The 26,977-nt window shown below is 46.2% G+C and overlaps 1 protein-coding gene across 2 annotated transcripts; it reads right to left on the reverse strand.

The window, feature by feature from the left end:
- bcl9l (bcl9 like) lies at positions 1-24,494 on the reverse strand. 2 transcript variants are annotated; one of them, XM_070970569.1, is made up of 9 exons: positions 24,170-24,494; positions 9,246-9,319; positions 8,577-8,992; positions 6,219-6,341; positions 5,650-5,824; positions 5,399-5,483; positions 2,624-5,039; positions 2,274-2,528; positions 1-1,931 (listed from the first exon to the last, which is right to left on the reverse strand). In XM_070970569.1, the coding sequence occupies exons 3-9, from the start codon at positions 8,899-8,901 to the stop codon at positions 739-741; spliced, it is 4,572 nt and encodes a 1,523-aa protein (XP_070826670.1). In that variant the 5' UTR covers positions 8,902-8,992; positions 9,246-9,319; positions 24,170-24,494; the 3' UTR covers positions 1-738. The 2 variants fall into 2 exon arrangements, with proteins under 2 accessions (XP_070826670.1, XP_070826669.1); XM_070970568.1 differs by having other exon boundaries at positions 8,577-8,989; positions 24,170-24,290.
- Positions 24,495-26,977: the final 2,483 nt, after the last annotated feature.

Consider the following 26,977-nt stretch of genomic DNA (forward strand, 5'->3'; position numbering starts at 1 on the left):
GTGATTGCATTTAAAAGATGTTTTATTTACCCAGTCAAGAAAAAAATGTTGTTGTTGTTGTTGTCAGAAATCTGCCTTTTTTTTCTTGTATTTAGCAACAACTAATTAAATTTAATAAAAATTTCATATATACAGCCACCGTGCCCCCGTGTCAGTGTTATCAAACAACAGGAATTGACAACACAATAACCGAAACTAAAATCACCTTAGAGATCAGTATTATTCTATTTTTAGACTTCTATTAAAACACAGTTATACAGAACAACTGCAAACAATCACAAATTGCATCTTATATATACAGCAAGTATATATATATATCTATCTCTCTATATAGATATATAGAGAGATAGACAGATATATAGATAATTCATTTGCACAACAGTTTGGTAGTTGGAGAAAATAAATCAATGATATTAAAACAAATAGAAATTTGAGGCACTCCTCTCTCGACTGCCACTCTGTTCCCACAACAAATACACACATCTTTGAAATATACATATTTTACAGTATTTTAGAAAATGGCTTCAGATTTGTTATTGAACTGTGTTACAGTGCTTTTAAATATTCAATATTTTAAATTAGTCGTAATCCAAAATTTGAAGAGTATCGCTGATTTATTGTTTATACAGTTCCTCTTTTGAAACACCTGCAACAACAACATTAATGAAAAAACTTGGACACAATGGGAAGGTAACCAAGCAGACACACGTTTCGCTTTGTTTTTTACAGTGAGCTGGATCAGAACGGCATATTGGCCATACCTCCGGGGCCATAGCCAATGGGACTGTCCAGAGACATTCCACGCTGTCTGAGAGACTGGGGGCCCATCATACCAGAATGTGGATGGGAAGGAGCCATCATGGGACCCTGAGGTGACATTAGAGGACCCTGGGGGCCAAAAGGATCCCCTGGAATTGACATGCTTCGCTGTTTGGCCTGCATCATCATAATGTTCTGCTGTGCCATCAGATTGTGTGGGTGCTGCTGAGAGGACATCATGCCAGCGTATGGATTGGAAGAATGGTGGAGAAGGCTGTTCGCCATCATGGCTTGCTGTTGCTGGAGTTGCTGCTGGGGCACCATGCCAGTCCTTCCCATCATATGTCCAGGGGGGCACATGGGGCCCATGCCCCCACCAGAAACCATACCCCTTGAGCCCCCCTGAGGAATGCCCATGCTTTGGCGTATTCCACCGTGTGAGGGGTGAGGTGGCAGCTGCTGTTCAGCCATCATATTCTGCAGGTTGGCCAAGTGTGGGTTGGATGAAGGGCCACTGCTGTGTGGAGGGCCAGAAGAAGACAGCTGTTTGAGGAGCTGCTGTGGGGTAGGTTGATGGGATGGTGGCCCCTGATGTGGATTCTGATGTGGCTCACTCTTTGGGAAATACTGAAGAGTGCTACTGGGCTTATCAGAAGGAATGATGCGGGAGAGATCAAACTCAGGGATCCCTGTATGAGTGGGTCTTATGACCTCACTTAGATCCGGGCCATCCCCCATGGGCAAAGAGGCGAATGAGTCTGAGGGGTGAGAGGGGCGTTGGAGGGGATGACCTTTGCTAAGCAGGTGTAACTGCTGAGGTGGTAGAATATCCTCATTAGACTGAGAGAAATTCTGAGACATTCCTCCAATAGGTGAGTGCATGGGCCCATGAGGAGGCTGCTGGATGCGAGGGAAACCTGCCATCTGGTTCTGAGATATCGGTGAATCGTTGCAGGGCCCCATTCCGTCAGGCGGGCCCCCTCCCATCATGGCAGAATTCATGGTAGGCATGCCCATGTGGTTCGGGGAAGAAAGCACAGGCCCCGAGGCGTCATGAGACAGGTGCTGCTGACCTTGGCTTACAATACCCATGGGGCTTTGTGGATCACTGTGAGGACCAATGGAGCCCTGGGAGACAAGTATCTGAGATGCCTGGGGGTTCCCCATGTTTCCTGGTGATAAAACATGGCCAGCATGTGAAAAAAGAAAATCACACTATTAACATTTGAAAACAGAGTTCAATTTTTCTCAACACATTAGCTTCTGAAATATTAAATGGAGGTCTACTCTTACTTCCAAACAGCACTACTACAGGCTGAGAGATCAGTGTTGCTTTGCTTATAAAAAACGTCTATAAATCAACACGCATGCATTTGATCTTTTTCTGATGGCATGATGGCAAAATCTACAAATGACACACTGAACGCGGCCCATTCTACTGCTTCCCCTCTGCATACTGCCAAACTGTGTAATGGGTTTTTTGTCTGTGTAACAATGTGTCCTTGTTGTCCTACCTCCAATGCTGACACCAGATAGAAGAGGTCGATCTGGCAGAATCTCATCATCGGAAGTGGCAATTGTTTTGATTGCATCATGATAGAGAGGGGTAGAACTGGGCATGGCATACTTGGACATCTGAGACATGATAAGAGTTAAAGGATTCTGAGATGGAAGGGCATTGGGAGAGGAAGTAAATGGCATACTAGGATTCATAGATCCTGGTTGGCTAATTGGGGTAGAGTTGGAACTCCTGGGGGGAAGGGATTGGCCTGCAAAGAACAAAAAGCACATATGTATTTATTTCACAGCAATACAAAGAACAGCATTAATGACAAACTGCAATCACTTTTGATTCTGAATGTACCTGTCTCAGTGGAACTACTTCCTCCGTTTCCCACTATCTTACCACTGGTTGGACCACCTGGACTTGGAAGAGCTGTTTTAGGGGACGCCCACCCTGGAGAAGCCACAGCCATGGCTGGGGACTTGAGTCGTCCAGGAGACGCAGATGGGGAGTGCAACACAAGGCTGGAAGACCCCATGACCTGGGGAGACTTCATGGAAGAAGAGGAAGGAGTCCCAGCACCAGACGCAGGGGGAAGAGGGGGGTGATGTCCTGCAGAGGAGATCTGTGAGGGCGACTTCAGTCCTGGAGCAGAGGGAGAAGGTAGGAGAGGAGATGCCTCTTGGTTGAGGGATGGAGACTTGAGCTGATGAGGAGGAGGCACTGAAGGAGAGATCATGGGGTTAACATTGATTGATAGGTCAGAGGGGTGCCTAGGACTGAGGTCTGCTCCCCGGAGGCCTCCAGTCATTGGCATATGACTAAGCCGCGATGTACTGCCCATTTGATTTGGGCCTTGCTGGTCAGGCCCAAACATGTCAGGGCCAGACTGTTGAAGATATGGCCCTTCCACCTGTCCTCCAGAAAAGGGACCTTGATTGGGAAACTGGAAGGGGCCATCAGGTCCTGGGATTATCCCCTTATTTCCCCCTCTTCCATTATGTGAAGCTCTGATTCGGGAAATCTCTCCAGGGCTAAACATTTCACCTAAAAGCCCCCCTCCCGCAGGACCTCCTCTGAGCTTCTGAGATAGCATCATCTGCTGTTGTTGCTGAACATTCATCTGTGGGTTCATGTTCATTGTGAGGTTGCTCCCCAGAGGAGAATCTACCAAGTCTCTCATCTGAGGACCTCCTCCAGGAGAGCCTATAATCTCCCGTGAGCCAGGAAAGTCCATAGGGTCAGCTCGAGTGGGGAGCGGACCCCGGCCCATTCCCAAATTGGGAAAGTCTGGGCCCCCAGCATTGTCCATAATTCTTGAGCCAAGGTTGCCCTGCTGCTGCTGTTTAGCTATTCTGTCAAGCTCAAACCTGGGAATGCCCTGCATCTGCCGTTTCTCCATGATGCGAAACATTTCCTCGTGCGTTAATGAATGCTCTGGGTCACCCTGCAAGTGCTGAGGAGGTCCACCTGGGTAGCAGCCATGAAAGGGACCTCCACCACCTATGTTGTTAGGCATATCATCCAGCCAAATCATCCCAGGCCTGGTGGGCCTTTGGGGTCCAAGGCCCTCTACTGGTAAAACTCCCCCTGTGCTACCGGGAAAACCACCTCCCCCAGGTGGACCTCTTTGCATTTGTCCCAGGAACCTTGGGCCACGGGGTCCATCTTGATGCATGTCTATCATTCGTGCATTTCCACCCATTCCTCCTCCCATCATATTGCCAGGACCCCACTGCTGGTCCCCGGGCTTGCTGTGGTAGGGAGGAGGGGGTCCTCTCATCATCATAGGACCTCCATGCATGCCCATCTCGGTCATCATTCTAAAGTGCTGGGGATGTGTGGGGGGTTGCACTTCCTGTTGCCGTCTCTTCTCCAGGTAGTATTCTTCTTGCAGTTTCCTCCACGCCATTTGCTCTGGTGTCAGCCCTTCTGGTCCAAGTAAGGGACCCATGTCGACCCCAGGTGAAGACAGCTGGTGATGGGGGTGCTGTGGTAGGTTATGGTGAGAGTCCATTTGAGGACTGTCAAGGGCAGGTCCACCAAGGGACTGTGTTTGAGAAATGATGGACTGGAGGGGTTCTTCATATCTCTTCAAGCCTCCAATCGGAGCCAAGGCTGATGATAGCATAGTACCACTACTGCAATTTCCAGAGTTATTAGTACCATTGTCACTGTCCTCAAGAATAGCACCTCTTTCAGTATTGTTGTTATTATTCAGGTTGGAGGAGTTATTACTAGCATTATTATTGGAGGCTCCTGTGTCTCCAGGGCCTCCACTCGTCCCGCTGCGCAGAAGCAGCCTCTCTATATCCCTCAGAGTCTGCAAAGAGCGTTCCCTGTGTTCCAGCTGCTCTTTGGAAAGACCATCTGACTTCCCTGGACCACTCCGCTGGCCTGAATCACTCTGTAGGTGTGCAGATAGGATGGAGGGACTCTCCGAGGGAGAAACAGTAGCATCAGGAAGACTCATACCCCCTGCGACCTCCCCATCTCCAGTTCCAGGGACTGGGCCCGCAGGTGTGGCAGCGCTCCCTCCCTCTGACCGATGGGTGATGATGCTGTTATTGCTGGAGGCTCCGCCAGGTCTGGTCTGAGAGGATTCATTATCAGAGTGTCCTACTGATGACGGTGTCCCTATAGGATGCAATGGGCCTCCAACTCCTGCAGAGGCTGGCCGTGGTGTTCCACTTTGAGATTTTGGGGTGCCTGTGGGTGGAGAGCTGCTGGAGTTGATCTTCTCAGACAGGTTAGGGAGCTTCCCTGATGGGTGACCCTGTGGCAGACAAAAGTTATTAGGCTTTTAAATGCTATTATTATGCCAACAAATACATTTTTGTTATTTTTAGTAGTAGTATATGTGTTGTTGTTGTTGTTTATTTGCTGTTATGATATTTTATAGTATATTGTCTGTTAATTTGCCAAAACAACACAGTGAATTTTACTGTCTCAGTACAAATATTCACAGCAGTGCAGAAACAGGAACAGGTACCTGAGATCAAAATAGCTAAACAAATCAAACTTCCCACATACTTTGCACCTGTGGTCTCTATTGTGGTAAAACACTTTTACTTTCTCACGATTTAACAGTTTGAACACCAACTTGACGTTGCCGCTGAGCTGTGGATGTCTGACCTGCTCCAACTTGGTGCGTGGAACATTTTGCTGGTGAAACAGAAGGATGGAATCTGTCTGTCCTTTCATCACTGCCTCTGCAGCACTGTCAAACAAACACAGCGATATTGCAACTTAAACGATCAGTGCAGTTATCAGCGTTGAACTGGAGATCTAATCACAACAAACCAAGGCTTTTGATAAGATAAAGAAAATCACGACATCTCTTCTGATGTGCCAGAATGGGTCATGTTAGGCTCCTAAGTCCTCACCTGTTGGCTAGGCTGGTTGTGAAAACATACACCACTTGCTGTGAAGGCTGAGGTGGCTCTGCCTTTAGCCCTGGTCCCACTCCACATCCCATTACAGGACCCCCAGTTTCAGACAGGGGCCCTGCAGACAGGCGATCAGAGAGCCCCTGGATAGGACCTGCCAGCCCACGCTCTCCTTAGAGAAAACAGAAGCACACAGATTTCATTGGTTTATAACTGGTTTACAACTGCTTAGATCTGTACTGTCAGTGCATCCTTTGGGCTACAACATCTAAACACTAGATGGAGCTAAAACACATGTAAAGTAAAGGGATAGCATAGCACTCCAGGCTGACATCCTCCTCTCAGCGTGTGTTTGTGCAAGATCTGAAAACAGCTATGGATGATTTACAGCTTTAACCTGCTGTTGTCAGAAAATAAAACAGATGCAGCAGGAGATTTCTGCATGGAATTCATGTGGCCTTCACAGTCCTGGACACGTTGACACAAACATTAATGAGGACTGTGCTACATTCAGACAACAGCAATGTGCAGTGTGTTTCCCCCTCTGTGGAGGTAGACAGACTCACGGTGGGTTGCCGTGTGTGGTTTGTCTTCATCTTCCTCTGTGTCGGGTCCAGAGCACCATTCATCTCCACTATACGGCTGTTTCTTCTCCAGAACACAGCGCCGCTTACTGCGCATAACACCCTCTAGAGGATAATACACACACATCAATACATGGATGAGAACTGCCATAGTATTGTCCCTTCATTGCTTTTATTATTCACTAATCACTAATTCACTAATCTAAACTCATCACTGTATTTTCCAGAGCCAGAGGCTGATGTATCACCGCTCTAATGCAGTTTGCTTTACCTGCTGGAAATTATAGGATCCCAGCCTACAGCTGCCTTGACAAATGCAACACATGACCTTAAATCTGATAAGGATGTCAGATGGCAGTATCACTTTAAATCAATCATCAAATGGACTTCATCATGAAGTAATTTCAGTGAAAGGTACCCTGCCATGTCATTTAAAAGTACAGATTATCTAAACCAGAGCTGAAGTATGTCTCTGTGAGCCCAATTGTGAAAACATTAAAGGCCTGTAAGGTGAATCTCTGGTTCATACACCCATGCAGACATGCTCCTGCCTTTCTCTCAGAATGTATGCTTATACTTTCTGCAGCCTTATTCTTGCACTGTCATGGGAGAAGCTGCTATAAAAAAAAGAAGCTATAAAACAGAAATGTGCTCTTTTTCCCTGAGCAAAAAGTCAAAGATGAACTGAACTTATAATTTATTCTCTTCAATTAACTAAAATTTATCAAAAAAATAATAAAATTCAAAGTCAAAAGTAAGCACTGCAATCACTTGCAGCTCTGCTCATCTCCACATTGGTTTCTTTTCAAAACAATATGCCATGCATGCTCATCACATCTGAGATGCAGTGTTTTCAGAAGCATGTGCCTTGTCACATGGTGTAATTATGAATTTGTGTATGCACAAGCTGCTGTGCACCAGTGGGTGCAAAAAGCTGCAAGAAATATGTCGCAGCTTTCACATTTCCATATGGTAACCTGCAGTGGAAAAGGCAGAAGCAACTTCTGACAGCAAACACAACGGCTGGTTTAACTCTAAATGGTGACAGGGAAGAAAAGTACTCTTTTACTGGCAATATTCCTGATTACTGTCACATATTTAGAGAGGCTCTATAAACAAATCAGTGAAGATTTTTCATTACTCGACATCTTACTTCGTGGCAGAAAAATATCTTCCAATAAGCTCACCAGATGTGCTCGGCTAACCACAGACTGAAGGCTGAACGTACAGTCAGGAAGGAAGTTTACAGTGACAGTACAGAGAAAAGGACAGCAGAGGGAGGACTGCTACCTCGATATGAAAGAGCTGACCTCTTGTCTTCTGTGGATGTTTTTCTCACCAGCAGTTGATTTATCTTAACAACAAAGTCAGCTGTTTGGCCACGTCCGCTACCGTGTTCAGACCATTTGTCACTGACAAGGTTTTGTCAGTGTGGTGGCGCAGTGAAGAGGAGGGAGGCTTGTGTTTCATTTTGTTTTTTCACATGCAGATCACAGGGAATGAGACAGTGTGTGTGTGTGTGTGTGTGTGTGTGTGTGTGTGTGTGTGTGTGTGTGTGTGTGTGTGTGTGTGTGTGTGTGTGTGTGTGGAAGAGATTTCCACCCTTCCAATGATCTTTCGTTCTCTCCCTCTTTCAGCCTCCGTCGCTCTTTGTGTTGGAGCCACACCTCTGCCTCTGAGTGCATCAAGGTGTGTGTGTGTGTGTGTGTGTGTGTGTGTGTGTGTGTGTGAGAGAGCATGTGTGTGTTTAAAGAGGAGGTTCGAGTCATGTACAGGAAGCCTAGATGAGTTTCACAAAATCACATTGTCCTCCGCAGTGGAACGCTCACGTGACCACGCGAACGCTTAAATAAGCAACAGCAAACAAATGCACATCAAACACTTTGAGCTGAACCACATCAACACGAACGATTACTGACACTCACAAAAAGGCCTTGAAGTCTTCCCACCCACTAACTGTCTCCTGCTTTAATAACAACCTCTCTGTGCATACGACGTTTTCGCAACCTCATGACCTGTCTTTCTCTCTCTGAGCTCTACAGAAAGCCCAGATGCTTTTTCATCTGGGACACGTCACTGCAGCGCAGGCACGGCGCACACTATCAGAAGCCGGGGGGAAATTCTGACGCTTCACTGAAAGGTCAGGGCTTTTCAGCAAGAGAGAAAACAAGTTCTTCTGTCCTCTCAGTCCTTGTATTCACTTCCTGCTGTGGAGGAGGCGAATGCACGTAATCTGGTATTTTGGGTTAAGATTTGGCTGATAGGAGGTTAAAGGAAGTCAACTCGTGCATACGTCGAACAGAAACACGCCGTCTGCGCATCCCAGCGTGCGCTCCTTACCTCCTTTGGCATCTGTCTCCAGGGTGGGAGGAAGGGCATTTCTCGATTCACCAGAGTCCACAGAGATGCTCCGCTCCCGCTTGGATTTGGTTTTCAGCATCCCTCCGACGCTGCTCACTGATTGGCTGACGGCCTTCAGTCCAGGGTTGCCGGGGGAAATCTGGTTGGTTTTGACTCCATGGCTCCCGGCACTGACGCCTTTTGGACCCAGGTGGCCAGCAGCTCCTTGCTGCTGCTGAGCCTGCTGGTTTATACTGGGTATTTGGGACCGGCTGTCAGTGGTGACCTGCTTGCCATGATTGGCCAGTTTATTGTCCGGGTGCATTTGATTGGCTGGTGATTGAAGTGGAGGTCTGGTATGGAGAATAGCTGTGTCGGTTTGTCAGTGGAGCTCACATTGCTAACAGGAGACGCTGCTGGAGAAAAGAAAAATCAGCATCATCAGTAACTCAGACTAAAATTCTGTTCAGTTCTTGACTTCGATCATTTCTCTGCAAGGCCTTGCAAATGTTAATTAATCTGAATGTGAGTTTATAGGTGCAGAGCTTCACTAGTTTATTGTAACTTATTCAAGAAAGAAAGCTCACATTGAGGATTTCCTGAGTGGATGATTAGCAGCACACTCTGGTTGTGGGTCAAGCCTTTAAAGCAAACAGCCTGCTCACTCACCTCATCTCACCCAGACGCTCCACTGATACACTGCCATGCTGTTCTCCAGGACACTTCGCTGACCACACAGGGACCTGGGGGACACCGAGAGAGTAACATCATCAGTACAGCCAGATAGCAGCCTTTACAGTCAGCGCTATCTGTCAGCGTGTGCGCACTCAGCCTGTGGGTCAACATCGACTTCATGAGCAAAGACGTAAAAGGGAGAGAAGATGCCAAAAGATTGATAAGAGACCGAGGCCGAAGATACATCGAGGAGTGACTGTTCCTTTAAGGGAATGAGAGCAAAGACTGAGTTTGAGCTGGGGGAGGGACCTGTAGCTCAAAAGTAGCTCAGCGGCGTTTTGGGTCCCTCCCTCCACCAAACACTGTGCAAACCACAAAAACTCCACCACACATTCCACAACACTGTCTGCAGCAGTACCTGTCCCTCCCTCCCTCGCTCGCTCGCTCGCTCACTCTCAGCTTTGCAGATTGAGTTTAAGCACTAACTGGCAAAAACTCATTACCTGCTCATTACAGACTTTAACTTAGACCTCAAGGGTTTGATGAGTTGTTTTTAATCTATTTTAGTGTGACCTGAGAGCCCGGATGACAAGGCCCGTGCCCCCAGCTCTCACATATCTACTTCCAGCTTTACTGGCAATGTTTAGGAATACAAACAACCTTAAACTCAGCAGGATTCAAGCTCAACATTAAGAATGGAGGACACCTCACAGCGCACGAGGCTTCGTCTGGGTTCAAGTCCATAGCTGCGAGCTGACGCCCTCTTGACACCGCCGCCCGCCTCTGTCCGTAACCCCGAGCTTCTGACGTTCACGCTCATAACTCGCATGTACGTCGAAGAATTTGTGTGCACAAGTTTTCCTTGTCTGCCCCACAAAAGCGCGTGTGCACACGGCATTAAACAGTTCTTCAGTACTTGCAGGTCTCAACAAGGCCCTTCCACACCTGTTGCTGGTGAACAATAGTTGGTCAAAACAGTCAACACGGCCTGTTCAAAAACAGCTAGCCGAGATATTTGGCAGACATGCTGCAGATCTCATGTAAACACATCCACTGGTTTACATTTTTGCCCGATGACACAATCCCACCGCTGCGCACAGCACAGTCAGGCAGGTCAGCTGTAGCAGAACCATCTGCACGGCTCGCTCACCTTGACAGGTAACGGTAAACACAATGCTGTAATTAGTCATTAACCAACACGGGCTCAAGTCGGCACAGAAAGGCGCCTTGTTCGCTGGCTGAGGACTCCATCACTCATTAACTCAGACGGGGACAGTCAGACGTCACTCCTGTTGACAAAGCGTGACTCACTTGCTTTGTGCAACACAAAGCGGAGGCGGACTAATCATATGGTGAGTCGCTGACCTTCAAGTGGACAGTTAGGAGAAGACAGGCCTATCTGAAGTGAATACCAGCCGCGCAGACACCCAGTCATTTCTGTAGCTGATATGATCAACAAGGGAAACGCCTGAAGAAGTCACACTGAGTGCAGTTTGAGCCATAAAAGAACGTACAAGACACCGAAGTGTAAATGTAAATGTTGAGTCTCATCTGAACATTCTGTAAACCTGGAGTTAGGCCTTGCACTACCATTATCCCCACTCCTTGCCACGTGAATGAACCTATATTTAAGTAATCAGCCACAAGGAACATTAGAGGAGCTTTTTCAAGCTGGAGGAGTCTTTACTTGAGAGGGTTTCGAGTGTTTTTAGGTCAGTGAAGTCACACACCGGTGTATGAAAATGATTACAGCCATTCAAAGCAATCTCGCCTTCATAAATATTATGATATGCAATGAATGTTGTTCCTTGACCTTCTGGAATGGTAGCTCAACGAGGCGCTGGTGTGACCGGAGATTTTTGGTTAGCACATTAATGTTTAACTGAGCTGTTGTGCAGTCACATCTCTCAAACAAAGCACGTTTCCCTGTTGGAGCCAAGAAAGCGTGTTTGTACAGTGCTGTTTACAGGCTTCAAAAATCAGTTTATTTGGAAGAGTCTCAAGAGCCAGTTTCTGTTGCAACATCTGGAGAAAAGTGCTTCAGTGCGCTGCAGACAGGAGAGGACAATTAAAACCATTACGCTTAAGAAGAGTTTATTTTAGATCACAAGGAAGGTTTTGCTTAAGATTCACAAATTAGACGACAAATGCACTTAAGCACACAAATTAGTGGGTAACATGAGGACAAGGGTTATCAGTTTGAGGCCTATTAATCTACAGTTCCTTTGTCACACCTTGATTACACACAGGTGATCCCCTTTCAACTTATTATGCAACTTCTCAAAACAACTGGTTGACAGCAGCTGAGGACTTCTTTTCTTCTGACCAGTGTGAAGTAGAATTACCGCCCCGGTTTTACACCAACCAGCCAAGTTTACATCCACGTCTGTCCAGAATCATTAAATATATGTAGTCAAGAAGGAATTCAATAAGAGGTATTAAGTGATGTAGGAAGGTAGTAACCCAGCAGATCTTTACAAAGAGCACAGTTTCAAAGTGATGCCAAAGATTAGCGTCAACAATTCAGTGTCTCATCAAATGTTAAAATGGTTAAAATGTCATCACGTCATCATTTTATCCTCTGAGACATTTTTGTGAAACTTCATCAGAATTAGCACATTATGGTGTGTTGTGTGTAGTCACAGTGACCTTTGGCCACCAAAGTCTGATCAGTTAACAATCGCGTCCAAGTGAACTTTTGTGCCAAATTTAAAGAGATTCCCTCACAGCGTGGCTCAGATCTCTTGGTGGGATGGGCGGACGGATGGACGGACGGATGGACGGCAGCTAAATGCCTCTGGCCTCAGCTGTCGCCGGCATGGAGGCATAACAAAGCCAACCCACGTCCACTTTGATTCAAAGCTCTGAAACAGAAACATGTGAAGGGGCTCCACACTCTTTCTGTGTACTGTATCAGTGCCGCATGTTGAGCAGCAGAACAGCAAAATCTGACTTCTGCTATCAGCGCTCATTTTTGTTTACAGAGAGGCGTCGACTAATCAGGCAAATCTCAGGTACCAACACTAAACTTAATTGGCGTCATCTGCATTCATTACACCCTGACCTCGACCAGCGTAACCAGACATTTAACAGCGAAGCTTGAGACATGATTGGTACTTAATTATGGTGGCATTTGAATGAGCGAATTAAATCAAATCAGCCTCGCAATTAATCTGCAATAAAACCCAGGTTGTAAAATCAAAGTTAATGTCCCTTAAGGGAAGTGTTCTCCCTTTCCCGCCCCCTCATCCGGTCAAACACTTTCTGCCAAACGCGGCTGAACGTTCACTTTCAGCCTACGTTTGTGTTCATGTTGACAAGTTTGCAGCTCTCCATCTGGCCTCACAGGCTGCAGCTTCCCTTCTCAAACAGGGTCTCTCGTAGTTCTCGTCTCATGCTTTAACAACTTCTCAATGGCGAGAAAATGAGCTCTCATATATTTGTTTCTGCGGGTCCAAAATGCTAATTGCGCCCAACCATTTAAGACCTTCATCCTCTAGATAAGATAGATGGGAACAGAGTTAAGACGACCAACATCTGACTCCAAATGTGAAAGAACTTCAGGCCCTGCAACCTGGAAAAACAGCAGAGTAACACAGAGATACTGGATGGATGGATGGATGGATGGATGGATGGATGGATGGATGGATGGATGGATGGATGGATGGATGGATGGATGGATGGAACCTGATTAAGATCCAAGTCTTACGGTGCAGAGGAGCGCGCTGACACAGTTTGGAAATTTACAAATCCCAGTTTAGCTTGTTATGTAAAGGGCACTGGCTTCTATGGCTAGCGGCACACGCACACACATGCACACACACAGACACACACACACAGTTTTAATCATTCCTCACACTGTTCAGAGCTTAAATAAGAAACACTGCAAAGACACTCGCCTCCTGGATTTGCTCGAACGTTCGCTGATCAGTTGTTGACATGCTAACCTGCGAGCTCACAGCAGCGAGATGGAAATAAGCACATAATTCATAATAAGGTGCAGCCAGATGAGTGCAGAGCTGCCAAGTTGCTTATTGGTTTATAGTAACAAGTGTGAGAAAATAGCCCCGTGTTGGAGTCGACAGGCTTAGCTGTCACCAATAATTCATGAATAGATCCTGGCAGGTCCCTTTATGAACGTCTGCTGCGCTATTCAAGCTGATTAAATACTCAGGTTTAAACTGTGTTTCATACCTATTTCATGATGAAGGTCATAGATGCTGAGCCTGGTAAAACGGCTTATGCTCTGGCTTCAGGTAACAACAGTGGTAGAGCCAAGATTTAAGGAGCAGCAGAGCCCGCCCACAGCACGCCGACATGTGTGGATGAGCTGCTGAATGACGCCTCCACGGTGCTCAAGACCAGAACCAGCAAAGACACTCGTGTGGTGAAAGTCTGAAATATTTCATACTCACTGACAACATGCAGAAAATCATGGAAACGAGAACAACCGTGTCGTGAATTCAGCTGTACTGAAACCCAGAGAGCAGGAGGACGGTGAAGGAGGTGGAGGCAGAGAAAGCAGCTGTGTGGCAGCAAAGATAAGAAGACAACTTTTCTGTAACCACGCGTTTCAAATGTAGAAGCAGCCAATAACACAGCAGCTGTTGTCATGATGCTATATTTAAGTTAATAAAGCATGAAATGATTATTTCATCAGCTGGGCTGTCTGTCCCACTCCGTATCAGATGTTAGCTGTGACGCACAGCTCCACTGGTTTAAAACTCAAAAGCGGGTTAAGAAGAGATTTGGCCATTTACAAAAAAAAATACAAAAAATTTGCTTTCACACGGAAATGTGTTTTAAAATTTAAATGGCTTAATGTAAATGTAGTATGAGTTATCTCCATCCCATCAAATCTGGCAGACGAACTGCAGAAAAAAGATTCTAGCAGCAAAATGTGCACAAAAATGAGTCGTGTTTGGCCTTCAATTAACGATTTATGTGCTTTAATCAACAGAACAGAAACAGTCTGCATCCTGCAAAACAGATTTCAGGGATGTCAGAGATAAGACGCTGCTTAACAGCTCAAATATATCCAGTAAATAAAACTGTATTAAACCAATTTCAACTGTCCAACTTGACAACTTTCACCGCTTCTGCATTGCATTATTCAGTGGCAAACAAAGAGTAACGATGCAGAGCTGAACGCTCCAGAGAAAGTGTGTCAAAGGGGAAAAAGCAAATGCAGTGAATGAGATAAAGCCGAGCAATAATAAAAAAGTCATCTGAAGGCATCAATCCACTGAAACACAGAGGCTAGCTCGCTGCTAACTGGTTGCTCCTCACTGACTGTCCAGATTACCCACAACAAGCTGGAGCTTCAGCAGCATCTGCTGGAAACCTTGATGGTATTCGTTTGATAAAATGACTTTACATAAAAACATTTACAGAATTTAAGCCAGACAGATGTTTCAGCTTGAAATGAAGGCATTGATGAGCTCGGAGGCAGACGATTGTGACGGATCGGGGTCCGGCTCTCAATTTCCAAATACAGCTTATATGAACATTATGATGTTCAGTTTTTGCCTGAGCTGTTTTAAAGAGGTTCAACTTCACGGTCATCATGGAGCCTGCAGTTTACGGTGCTGCTGAATTATATTTCATCATACTGACGTCTTTCTAATAGTTCCTCCTCGCATCATAAACAGCTCTCGAGTTTTGTCCCTACAGCAGCAAATATTTGAACTGGCAGCATCAGTAGCTTTGTGTCTTATTGTTGTATGCATCCAAAACTGAATCCAAATATGCAAAAATCAAGGTTAAATTCTGAGTAAATGCATCCTTAAGTGTTATTAATTAAGGGTTTAACAGTCAAAAACTCAGCAGGGCTACGAGGGTTGACTGGACTGATGGCATCTGGCTGACGGGCTAAACCCTGACTGAGGCTCAGACGTACGTCACATCATCTTTTCCCAACATCGATTCAAGCCAGCATGAATCACACATGAAACACAAGTACAGAAAACTCTAAACTCTTCTAACTTTGGCAGAAATATGTGGAGCTCATGTCGGACCAAATCACAGAAAGTTTAAAGCTGCTTGCAAAGCAAAAGTTTTCAGGGCCTTTAAGAGGAGACAAGAGTTTCAGAACGTCTCGCACCGCTAGTGAATCAAGCATTGTTCAACATTTTTATGCCAAAATGGAAAAAACAAAAAAAAATGTCTGCAACCGAGGCAGGAGAGATAATCACTGTTTGCTGGGATTAGACAGGCTGCTGCCTTTGCTTGCAACAAAAAGGTTTTGTCTTACACCTTACAAAGCAAGGCGTGGACACTTAAAAGAGACAGGCGGGCAACACAGAAGTCATTTTATTCACTGTTCATGACGTGCACGTTATTTATCGAGTTACCAAAAAGAAGCATGAAGCTGAGAGAATCCAGTCCGACTAACAACTGCTAATTACGCGAAGGTGCCCCGATGTGCATTCACACTGATCGCTTTCAAAGAAGTGATCTAACTGGTGGTGTCTCTGCCGTCCATTTGAACGCATGTCCCCGTGAGACGGAGAGCCGGCAGAGACACTCAACACAAAAATAGGAGGGATAGCAGCATTATGTTCACGCCCTGATGCGCAGGGCTTCGCCTTCTTTGAAGTATGAGGCACTTATTAAACCCTCGATCAAACACGTTTCTGGAGTTGTTCCCTTTAAAGCAGACATCAGCTGGACGAAGTCGAGCTGCTGGCCAATCAACAGATGTGTTTCCCATTCCTCATCTGACATTTCTGCAAATTGTTTGGGAAACAAATTCAATTGAACCGTTGGACCTGGTCCAGAAGCATCCAAACACTGCTCCAAACAAATTAGGGAAATGATTTAATGAGTGTGAGTGTCCATAGCATGTGGTCCTTACGTATGACGTCAATTCGTTTACGGCCGTGATGATGAGTGCATCTACGCACAAAGCAGGAAAACACACACAAGCGCACGCTCCTACATTCCTTCACATCGGTGGAAACAAACACCGCTGTTCTCACGTCGGCCTGACAGTTTGATGAATGAGTTAATGAGTGAATTTGCCAAAAGGTGTTTGCCTTTAAGTGTGGAAAATACTGCCGTCCTATTTGTTTTATTTCAGCTGAACAGCAGGGGAATGCTGTATTCTAAGGAAACCAGGATTCATAGCTGTGGAGTGTGTGTATGTCAGTATGCCTACGGTAAGAGGTCGAGCTCCCATTTAGTCCCAGTGGGTCACACAGTACTCTGTATTTTTAGAGCGAGCTGGTATTAATAGACCCAGAGAGCCCTGGGAAGTCGGGCCAGCAGTGAGAACAACATACTAAGCCAAGTCCAAAACACAGATGCCACAGTGCTGCTCTGTGGACCGACACCGGCAAACACTGAGGCCAAAGTGTTTAACAGTACTGATGAATGAATAATGTGTATGACGCAGGAGCGTGCAGCCACACAGAGGCACACAGTTGAAACCTCTTTTGACATTAGCTGCTTGACAAACTGCATTTGCGCGTGGCGCCAGTCGAAATGAAGGCTCAGAGAAGGCAAATAAGTTAAATGTGCTCGGCCGTTCCGTGCTCTAATTTAGGACAAGGCCACGGTTAACAAAACATGTATGACTGTTAGCAAAATAAATCCTGTGTGAAGGACTTTTCTGAGTTTAATCACGTCCCCGCAGTGTCGTCCAAGCTCTTCTTCAGCTCGTATCAATGATTAAAGCAACAGGACAACCACCGACACCACCAGCGAGCTGGAGGTCCAGGCTGTGTGCATCTGTCTAAAGGCTGGACGAGCTTGAACCTTCAAGATCATCCAAAATAACTTTTTTAGTATCGAACAGGCGAGGAACTCTTTCATGTGGCCAAATGAACAGCTGGAAGACGCCCAGCGTAAGAATATAATGCTGTGATGAGGCCAGATAAGAGACAGCACTGATGTTTCTAAAAATTAGTCCTATCATATCAAAGGTTTTCAGGTAAGCATGCACACGTCCTCATTTGAACTCTCTCATTCATATTGTTTCCATACGTGTTTTCACGTCTTCACTGCAAATGAGCTCCCACCACCTAATGCAGAGTTTCCACTCAACCACATCATGATCACAATATTTCCCCACTTCATGTCAACGTCTAGCCAGCATCCTCCAGAAGGACACGCACTCTGACAAGTATCATTAAAGAAGCCTGCGCCGGATGTGCGCCGCAGGAAACAGCCAACTAGTTGTTTTTAAAGTTCCTGATTCTGAGTAACTTAAAGCTCAGTTTCACACAAACAATCCTGCAAAATCAAAAAGACGTCACCGTCCAGCAGAATGTACTCATCGCTGCTGAACGCTGCTTCTCACCGACAAATTAAATCAAATCTGCAAACTATTTCTTCTTTTTTGGAAGAAAGCCTTAATGTAAACATCCTTTTCGCTGTGTTACGCAATGCTCCCTAAAAAGTCAGCGTACAGTTCTGGTTTGTCAACCTGCTCAAACACACACCTCTGACGCCTTCCTCGCCTGTTTTCATGTTACGCATGTAATGTGGGTTATGCGGCTGGCGTAATGACTCCCTTCATGTGCACACAAGCCCAAAACTGTCACCTTTTTCACCACTTATCACCCAGAAATTGCTGCATATTTGATGTGTATTTCACAGAGTTTCTGCTGGTGGATCCACCTGTGGGCCTCCACGAATAAATTAAATAAATTAAAAATAACCATGCACCTCAATGAATTTTAGGAAGGAAAGCAACGAACATAAAAATGCATTTTAGTCACTTCTTCTGAAACGAGCAGAGCTCCAGTGTGCAGCCGCCGTGCAGCTGAACACATACAAACAATCCTTGATCACACACAGCGAACGACTTCCTCAGAAGAAGCAGCTCGATGACACAATTGAAACTGAGAAAAGGACTCTGCTTCTCTGCTGCAACGCAGAAAACAAAGTTCAACCTCTCGTTAGAATAAGGAGTTTCTAATTACTTGAGCTCGAGCGCTACATAACACTGTTGAATGCTATGTTAAAAACCCTGCAGCTCAGAGAGAACTGTCTGCACACAGAGATAAATTTCAGACATCACAGCTGACTCTGGCTGAAGTGTGTGTGAGCTGTTTTAAAGCAAAAACACAAAGCTGAAATTTAAGGCAAACACAGTGTTTCTTCTGTCAACGACTGCACTGTTTGCAGCCATGAAGCTTCCAGAAAAACCAACAAGGATGACGACGGGCGCGCTCTGCTGGGCTTTAAGGAGTCGAGTCAGCTATCAGGGCCCTGCCAACCTTCGCTCATGGAAAACCGACTGAGGACAAAAATGCGAAAGCGCTTCCAAGTGATGGCCATCGGCACATTTGGAGCGATTATTGGTGGCGGCGCCCAGCGAGTTACAGCCTTTAGACGCTCGTTGATGAATGAAACTTCACATTTCGCAGGCTTCTGTAACAATCAAACAAAATCGAAGGGTGGATAAACAACATTTCCCTTATGTCTCTCTCAACAATGTGACCAGTGAAAGGTCACTTCACTACAAAGCACCAACCATCCGTGTCTGATAGCACAGCGACTGTGAAGTGAGAAACTGGCCCGATGCAGCCAGTGTGACTGTTTCCTGCACATTCAAGATTCGTAACTTTTAAGTAGAGAGGAGACTATATTTGTATGCTGTCAGAGGCTGGAGGCAGGGAAAGGACACAACTGGAACTTGTTCAAAAGTCATGCAGGAGGAAAAAATATATATATAATGCGTGTTTGGCATTTTTGGTCAGAGCACTCGAGTCAGCCTGCTAAGAGTGCAACAGGCGGGGAAACCCTGCTCATGTATTATTGACCACATTCAGCCCTATAGCCATATCTATTTCTTGATTTTTACAGTCTTGGCCATAACATGTTTTTTATTTCCTTCCCCTTTCCTTCAATCACACACTTGTTCTCTTCTCTCAACTTGCACTTTGTTTTTCTGCAGCCTACAGACAGCTTATTGCAATTCAGCCTCATCCAGTAGCACTGGTTGGAGGTAAACTGCAGTGCATTGTGGGACAGCACACAGGTGACAGCCAACAAAAAAAAAATCAGCACACTAGGGGGGTTGCGGCAGGTTGCTGTGGCAACAAAACATGTCATGGGGCTGAGTAAATAGGCGAACCAGTAGGCGATGTGCAGAGAGAAGGGCCTGCGACACAGGAAAGGCCACAGAAAAAAACAAAAGTCAGACTTTTGTGAGGATCTCAAAGCGTTGCTGTCTTTTGATGCGAGGGGCCTGACTGAACAGTGACGACAAAAGAGATGACCAAAGATCCTTTTTACACCCGGGGAAAACATTAGAAACTGTACAAAAGGTAGAGGGTGAATAAGAATTGTGCATGTGTGCATCATATGTGTTATGCAGAGGCAGTTTACACGGGATCTGTTGGCATACAAACACTGATAAACACCTCAACAGACTGAAAATGGAGAAGACTGCCGGCACCTAGTCCATGCTTCAGCCTCGGCTCAGGGACAAGGAAGTACTGGGCTCATTTTGTACAGAGGGTCAAGGGTTGTATCCTTTCCAACACATTCTGGGAAGAAAGCCAACTAGAGCAAGGAAAAAGACCAAACTGCTGCCTCGGTACAGACAGAAGGGAGGCATTACAGCACAGAAGGCTGATGGACAGACGTCTTTCGATGTCAAACTGGACGCACACGTACCAGTCTGCTCACGAGAGGAGGACCGGTCCGTCCAATCAGACGCAGCGTCTCGGGTTTTCCGAAAGATCAGAGATCATCATCAATCTCAAAACAACGCTAAACCATCACCAGTAACCAGCCTAAACATGACCCGACCGTACCTAGAATAACTTACCCTAACATTAGCCAAAGAGAAGGACAGAAGCACTTCAAACCACAATCCAACCTGATCCCAGTATGAGTTTTAACTGGTCATAAGTGAAGACAAAGTGGTCAAGGCAGATGTGGAAACGTAGCTGTCCTAACCTGAAGAAAAGATGTCCATCTTAGGATGGAAAAGAGATGAAAGAAAACCAACAAAAGAGGAGAAATCTTGGACTGAATAAGCATACTTGCAATTATTGCGACGGATATAAACTAGATGGGAAATTGCCTCGACATCATCAAAATGTTTGCACACGTTTGGCCTTTGCTTGCTAATTTGCTGTAAACTCTGTACAGACAGTGTAAACTAAGCAGCTTTAACAACAGCGAGAGGGTTTCACATTATTACACATCAACTGCAAGTAATGATATGATTACAAACCGTAGGACAAGAACGCTTAAGAGGACAGAGGTGATGACAGATGTGCCATCCGGATGTCGAATCCCAGTTGGAGCCTGTTTGTTTGTGCGTTTTGCAATACACACTGCGACAATGAGACCAGTACAAAGATAAAATACTGTTGTGCATCTATCAGTTTGGGAAGCGTTCACAGAGCACACGAGCTCAGTGGACGGTAACATCAAGATCACAGGAGAGGACGTCAGGGCCCAGGAGAAGGAGGACAAACATCCGAGGGATGCACTTAAAGCTTGTGGACACCTCACTGGACCTTTGTGAAAACAGCCACAAGATTCAGGAGGAACACCAACACCGCCGATGGTGAAGAGAAGAAGAACAAATCGTCACTCCATACACGGCTGGAGGATTTTCAACAGAAGCAGCATCCCTGTGCTTTTAAAACCCAGTAACACACTAACACAGAAACTGTTCCACCCAGAAAACCTCCCACCCAAACACAAGAAAAGAAACCAGTGTATCCAGTCTAATGCACATCAGGGAAACTAAACAACCATTAAACAAACGCATGGCTCAACACAGGAAGGACACTCCTCAGGTCAAGACTCAGTAACGGACACTCTACAAGGACGATAATGTCATAGTTTGGATGCGGAGGACAGATGGTTTGAAAGAGGAAGAGGAGAGAAACTATCCCTGAACAGAGGAGGAGTTCTACAACACCACTCGTCCCCCACGCTGTCCTTTGATCTCCTCCCAGGAGATTTATCAACTATTCGCAGTTGGCCTCATATGACAACTCTGTCGCGTAGCCTCAGGTGACTCCAGCGACTAACCTCTGCCATCACACAGCCAGGAGCGCTTACAGCCCAGGTGGCCTTAATAATGACCCCACAGAGGTTAAACACCTGGGACTCCCCACCGGTCAGGTAGACCTGAAGGATGTTTCCAGAGCCCAGCTGCCCTTGATTCAATCCTTCCTGGATAACTACGACCTGGATGAATCTTCACACACATCGACCAGAGGACACAACACGTGCCCACCAACACCGGCAACCCACCTGACATGGTTGCAACTTTTCAATCACAAGGCAGCCACACTCAAGCATACCCTGCTTTATTATCTACTCTACTCTAAATGGGAGCATAATTTACGAAATGAACATCATGCTGCGTTGAAAAGGACTTGAAACTAGCGACTGAGACCTTAAACTCATCAGGGAAATGTTTACTGAGGCAATAAATCAAGTGAGAAGTGGGGTCATTTTCTAATAGACTTCTATACAATCTATATTGCAGCAAGTTGGAGCCCCCTGCGGGCCATCAGAAAGGATGAAGTATTTCTGCACTGGCTTCGCTTTTCAGACCCAGGAGGCTGAGTCTTTCATACACCTGGCCGTGCTCTTTAGTAAATCATCCATTGTCTTGTGTTTACATCAGTTTTGGCCAAGTTCAGAAAAATCCTAACAAAAGCCTCCACTGAGACTCGTCTTTCGAGCGTAAGTGCTGAAAATAAGAGATGAACATCTGGCCTCTGGCACCCAGGAAACTCTGTTTAGCATCTGAGGGTTAAATCCAAGCAAGCAACACCACAGCGTGCTTGTGAATGGACAAGACCTGCGCGCTCACATGGCCTCAGCGTGGGTATCCGACGCACACCTGAGTTCAAACGGTACCGCTCTCACCTGACGGAACAAGCTGAAGTGAACGCGCCCGAATACGCTGCTCTGACTCCGCCTGGTGTGACTACAGGTTGAGGAGCAGCAGCAGCAGCGCGTACAGAGCACTTCTGCCAACCAAAACTGCATGCAAAGTATGCAAAGGACAAGCAGACAGAAAGGCACAGAACCACAGCAGTCACTGGGAACCATAATACAAGTACTTTCTACTCAGGGATTAGACTGGGGCCTTGCTTTTTTGTCTCTAGGCCTTCAGAGTCCACTACTTAGGTATATTCTGTCGCGTGGAAACGTTCTCAATATCACATTATTCTTTCATAGCTCACCTTAGCAGTGCTCCCTGTAACTCAGCCCAAAGTTCTCAGATCACCTAACCAGATAAGAAACACTTTGTCAGCAGCTCACCAAATCTGTCTGTGCTTGCAGCGGAGCAGCGTGTGTGGAAATGCACTGGCTGCCACCTGCTTGTTCATTCAAATCAACTGTGCACCAAACAAAAGGCAGCAACTTAGTGTACACTTTTAGGTACAAGGGCCGTCTTATTGTGACAGGAAGACTGACTCAACGTCGCCTGGTCCGACGCTCGTTTTAGCCGAGCGAACAAATTTCCTCTTATAGATCAGAATAAATTATCTAATGTTTACTAAAGTGGCCATGCAGTTTGCAAAGTGATGAGCACTGGGTGGACTAAAAACCAAATAATATTTGGTCTATCAAGCCTTGACATACCAGATTAAGCGTCTCGCAACCTCATCTGCAGGGACAAAACACACAAAAGTGACGACTAGAACAGGCTTGCACGAAGGCCTACGTGTGGTAGTAAAAGTCAGAACAGAAAAAGATGCTCTGAACGAGGAGACATTTCACGTCCAGCTGAAAGCAACGCGCAGTGTGCTGTGGCTCTGAAAGACAATTCGGATCAAGTTGCAGACTCTGCTGGGTGCTATATATAGCTCACCAGGATATTGTAGATACACAAACAGCATGAGGCGCCTGTGCACACACACGGAAAGAGGCAAGCTGGAGTATCTCTGTCTGTGAGCTGGTTCAAGTGCAGCATTATCACACCGTGTTCAACAGGCTGGACCGGGGGCAGGGTCATGACTGAGACCCCCCCCCCCCCCCCACACACACACACACACACACATACATACATATATATATATATATGTGTACACATACAGAGAGAGAGGAAAGGGGTGTGTGAAAGAGGAGAGCACAGGCTTTATGACAGCATTTAGCTGTATAATTAGGATAAATACAACTGTAAGGCTGGAGCAAACTGTCAGTGGCATCTTAAATTTGACATTTTACCTGTCAGGTATGAGCCTGACCTGTAGCTCAACGTCCAGCTACTTCAGCGTGAGTGAATCAGAGCTGGGCAGGAAATGAGTATTAAAATGACACATGTTGAAATTACAGGTGTGTATTTTTAAGGTAACGTTGACCACGGTGGCAGTACAGGCGGCAGACGGCGTTAAGCGGCGGCAGCGTTAGCTTCGTCTCGGGCTCCACATGCCCGCTCCGTGCTGAAGTGACAGGTATCGTTACGTCTGTCACCTCCTCAACACGGTTTAGCCGCTTAGCACAAAACCATTCAAATGCTGCTTTGGCTCAGATTAGCCTGCTGACAAGCTAATATTAGTAATTTACACATCTGGATTGAAAACGTCCTCGTCGGCAGTGCGTGAACGCGAAAGCACAAAAGTGGAGCAAGCACCGCATTCTCGTTAGGAGAATTTAAGGACACATGCCCCTGGTGTGAACCCCGGCGCTCATGAGTGGAGACTTGCTGCGCCAGCCAGGTCCGCGGGCTAACTTAGCATGCTAATTCATGTCTTCGCTAGGCTACTTGCTCGTAAAGTGACGCCGCCGTAGCACACATCTGCAGGCGAACCACTGCTAGCTAACGGGATTTGAACTTTGTTATTGGCTTGCTAGCGACCCGAAGACTTCGTAAAAAGAGGGGAAAGTTACACGAGTCCACACGTAAGGAGGACGGCTCCGAAACAGGCGAACAGCTAGCATGGCTCGGCGGTGACAGTGTTTTGAAATGCCGTGTACTGTACCTGGTGTCTGAGATCAGAAGAGGCCGATGTCAGGACTGACGGCCAGTCGACATTCCCCGGAGTGGCCGCCGCCACCGCTTGCTCCGCTCGCCGTACCACTGCGCAAGATGGTCCCGATCCCCGATGTTTGATAAGAAAGGGGCTCGGTGCAGTTTGACGGACGTCCAGATGGTGATAAATAACACGGCGTGTCTAGGCTGAAGTTTCGGCTGAAATCAGAGGACGCGTCACCTTGCAGCGGTTCATGACTCCCACTATTCAAGATGTAGAAGGGCAGGACGTTGCATTTCTCTGCGAGTCCATATCACTCCCAGCCGCTGACAATAATTAGTGTGGCCACACGGGCATCCGTATGTCACTGTGCTGATATGTCATACTGGACTTGTGCAGGCAGAGTCTGTTTTTTTCACTCTTTAAAATTATTATAGTCGTGTGTATAATTTCAGATAACGGCAACACGGTGAAATCAAACCTCGTCAGACTTTAAATACACTGTGGGTGCCTTTCCTGGAACAGGCGAGAGTCAATCAATCAAATAGATATTCCGTGTTTTGTTACCGCTTGATTAGGCCTATCTGATCCAGCAAATCACCTTTTCCATCTCACATCTCAGATCATATTTCTAATGGACGCCATCCTGCAGGAGAGGGATGCATGATGACAGTTTCTCAGTGGAAGTGCAGAAACACTGCAAACTGAGCTCACACTCTTTGGGTTTGGGGGAACCATTATAAAGTTACTCAGAGTGAAGATCCAGTTGTTGCACTGGTGAAGCTGCTCTTTCTTCAGTTGAATACTCCCTCTGGTGGTGTGGGTAGCAGAAAAGGGCTTGGCAACACGCCCTGGAGTGCACATGTGTACTGACTGTGTTTTTAAAATGAGATGTGAGTTCAGCAAATATTTCACACAGTGTGTTATTTGGGAAAAGCTGACAGAGCACAGTTGCGTCGCTGCAGCAGTTCATACAGTAAAGAACATTTACATTAGGCGGCAACGCAAGACATCCACTTCTTTCTGGTGCTGCACGCTCAGCCCTTATTCCCATAATGAAGAAGAGGAGAGCACATCTTATGTGCTTTCCTTGTCCAGATGTTTCCACTGCTGCAAGGATTTGCAGCTGCTTCTTTAACTTCTAGGATGCAGGTTTCTAGACCACCCGCAGTGAAGGTGAAAGGATGAATGAGAAACCCTACTCTGATTTTTCATGAGGCAAAAAGGACATACACAGTCCTAAATCCCTGAGGAGGGAGCGGCAGTGATTTATACTGAGAGGGAGAGGAATAAAACAGAAAAGTAGTGGATACGGGTCAGAATGGAGCAGTAAAAATAATCACAAACCACAGAGGTGATTTGCAGCGAGTCCCTGACCTGCAGACAGAGAGCGACAGACCGGTCCGAGTCCTGCAGGGGACCGAACGCCTTCCCCATGACCTTCTCCTTCCAGACAAGGCAGAAAGGACTGGCATTAATCAGCCGAGGATGCACCATCACACCTGTTGGCATCCGACATTTTTAATCACTCAGTAATTAAATAGCCTGAGATTTTAATTATGCCATTGGGTAGAGATCTGCACTCTACATTATTCTGCTGTTATGTGCCAAATCAGACCGGAGCTCAGGCTTGATTTAGGATGAAAGCTTCCTTTGTTGTTTGAACGGCTAAATTAAAGGATAAGGAAATGTATGGTCATCTGATAGAGGCATCTTGTTGTTTCTAATTGTTCTTTTCCCCCTTTGAGTTGTGCATGCTATTGTGCAGACTCACTAATTGCCGAGCAGGAGTATTGTTTTAATCAAAAGGGAGAATACTCTGCTGCTCATTGTTTTGATTCAGTAATTTTCGGCTCCAGGCATCACTCCTGGCAAATAGACCAGCCCGGGGATATTTAAGAGGGAATAAAACAGCCTGCAGACAGAGCATGCTGAATTTGTACTTTATGATGAAAATGCAGAAAGATGCTGTGAATTCTATCCCACCATCCCCCAGGAGATACGCTTTATCTGAGTCCATTATTCTCCGCTGGTATATGGCAAGCAGAGGAATGAGCTCAATTAGGTGAGGAAATGAGAGGAGAGGAGGAATTTGGAGCCCGCAATTTGGAGAGAAGGAAAATGAAACATTGGAGGAAGGTCAAGAGAACATAAGAAAGGAGCGGTGGGGAATGAGAGAGAGAGAAGGGAGATGGAAAGAGTGAGACAGAGAGGATGAGAAAGTGAAACTATGTTGTCATGGAAACTGGCATGGATCTGAAGAGCAAAACAAGAATGTAAATTGGTTTACCCTCAGGGAACGTGATGGCGCTACGGGGAAGAAATGAGCAGGGAGATGTGTTTAAGGGAGGACCTTCATAACATTATATGCAAATAAATAAACTTACAGTGGGGATGATGGTGCTTTAAGTGTGGACGCTTAATGTATAGACTCTGCCGGATGGGGACAGCTGGGAGGATCACCCTCATCTCTTTAGGCTGAGCAGTTGGGTGAAAATGTCTAATTAAGAAATGTAACAGTCTGAGAGGTGCAGAGGTCAGACTGAATCTTACTAATACGAGTAAACAACTTGTGGCTCGGCTACAGCTGCACGCTGCTGCTCCACGTTTAGTGATGTGGGTGCATGTTAGCCCTCTTCATGCTCATCATTCAGGGACGTTACAGATGGCAGGATCCAAGCCCAGATGTCTGATTTTTGTCTCAGAAAGCCGCCCAGGAAGACGCCTGTGCAGACCCGTTATTTCCCTTTCACCTGTGAGCTTTTCACGCCGCCAGAGGAGCCTTCGCCGGCACTTTGCTCACAAACATCCTCCTTT

This window comes from Chaetodon trifascialis, chromosome 9 (assembly GCF_039877785.1).
Source record: "Chaetodon trifascialis isolate fChaTrf1 chromosome 9, fChaTrf1.hap1, whole genome shotgun sequence".
NCBI lineage: Eukaryota > Metazoa > Chordata > Actinopteri > Chaetodontiformes > Chaetodontidae > Chaetodon > Chaetodon trifascialis.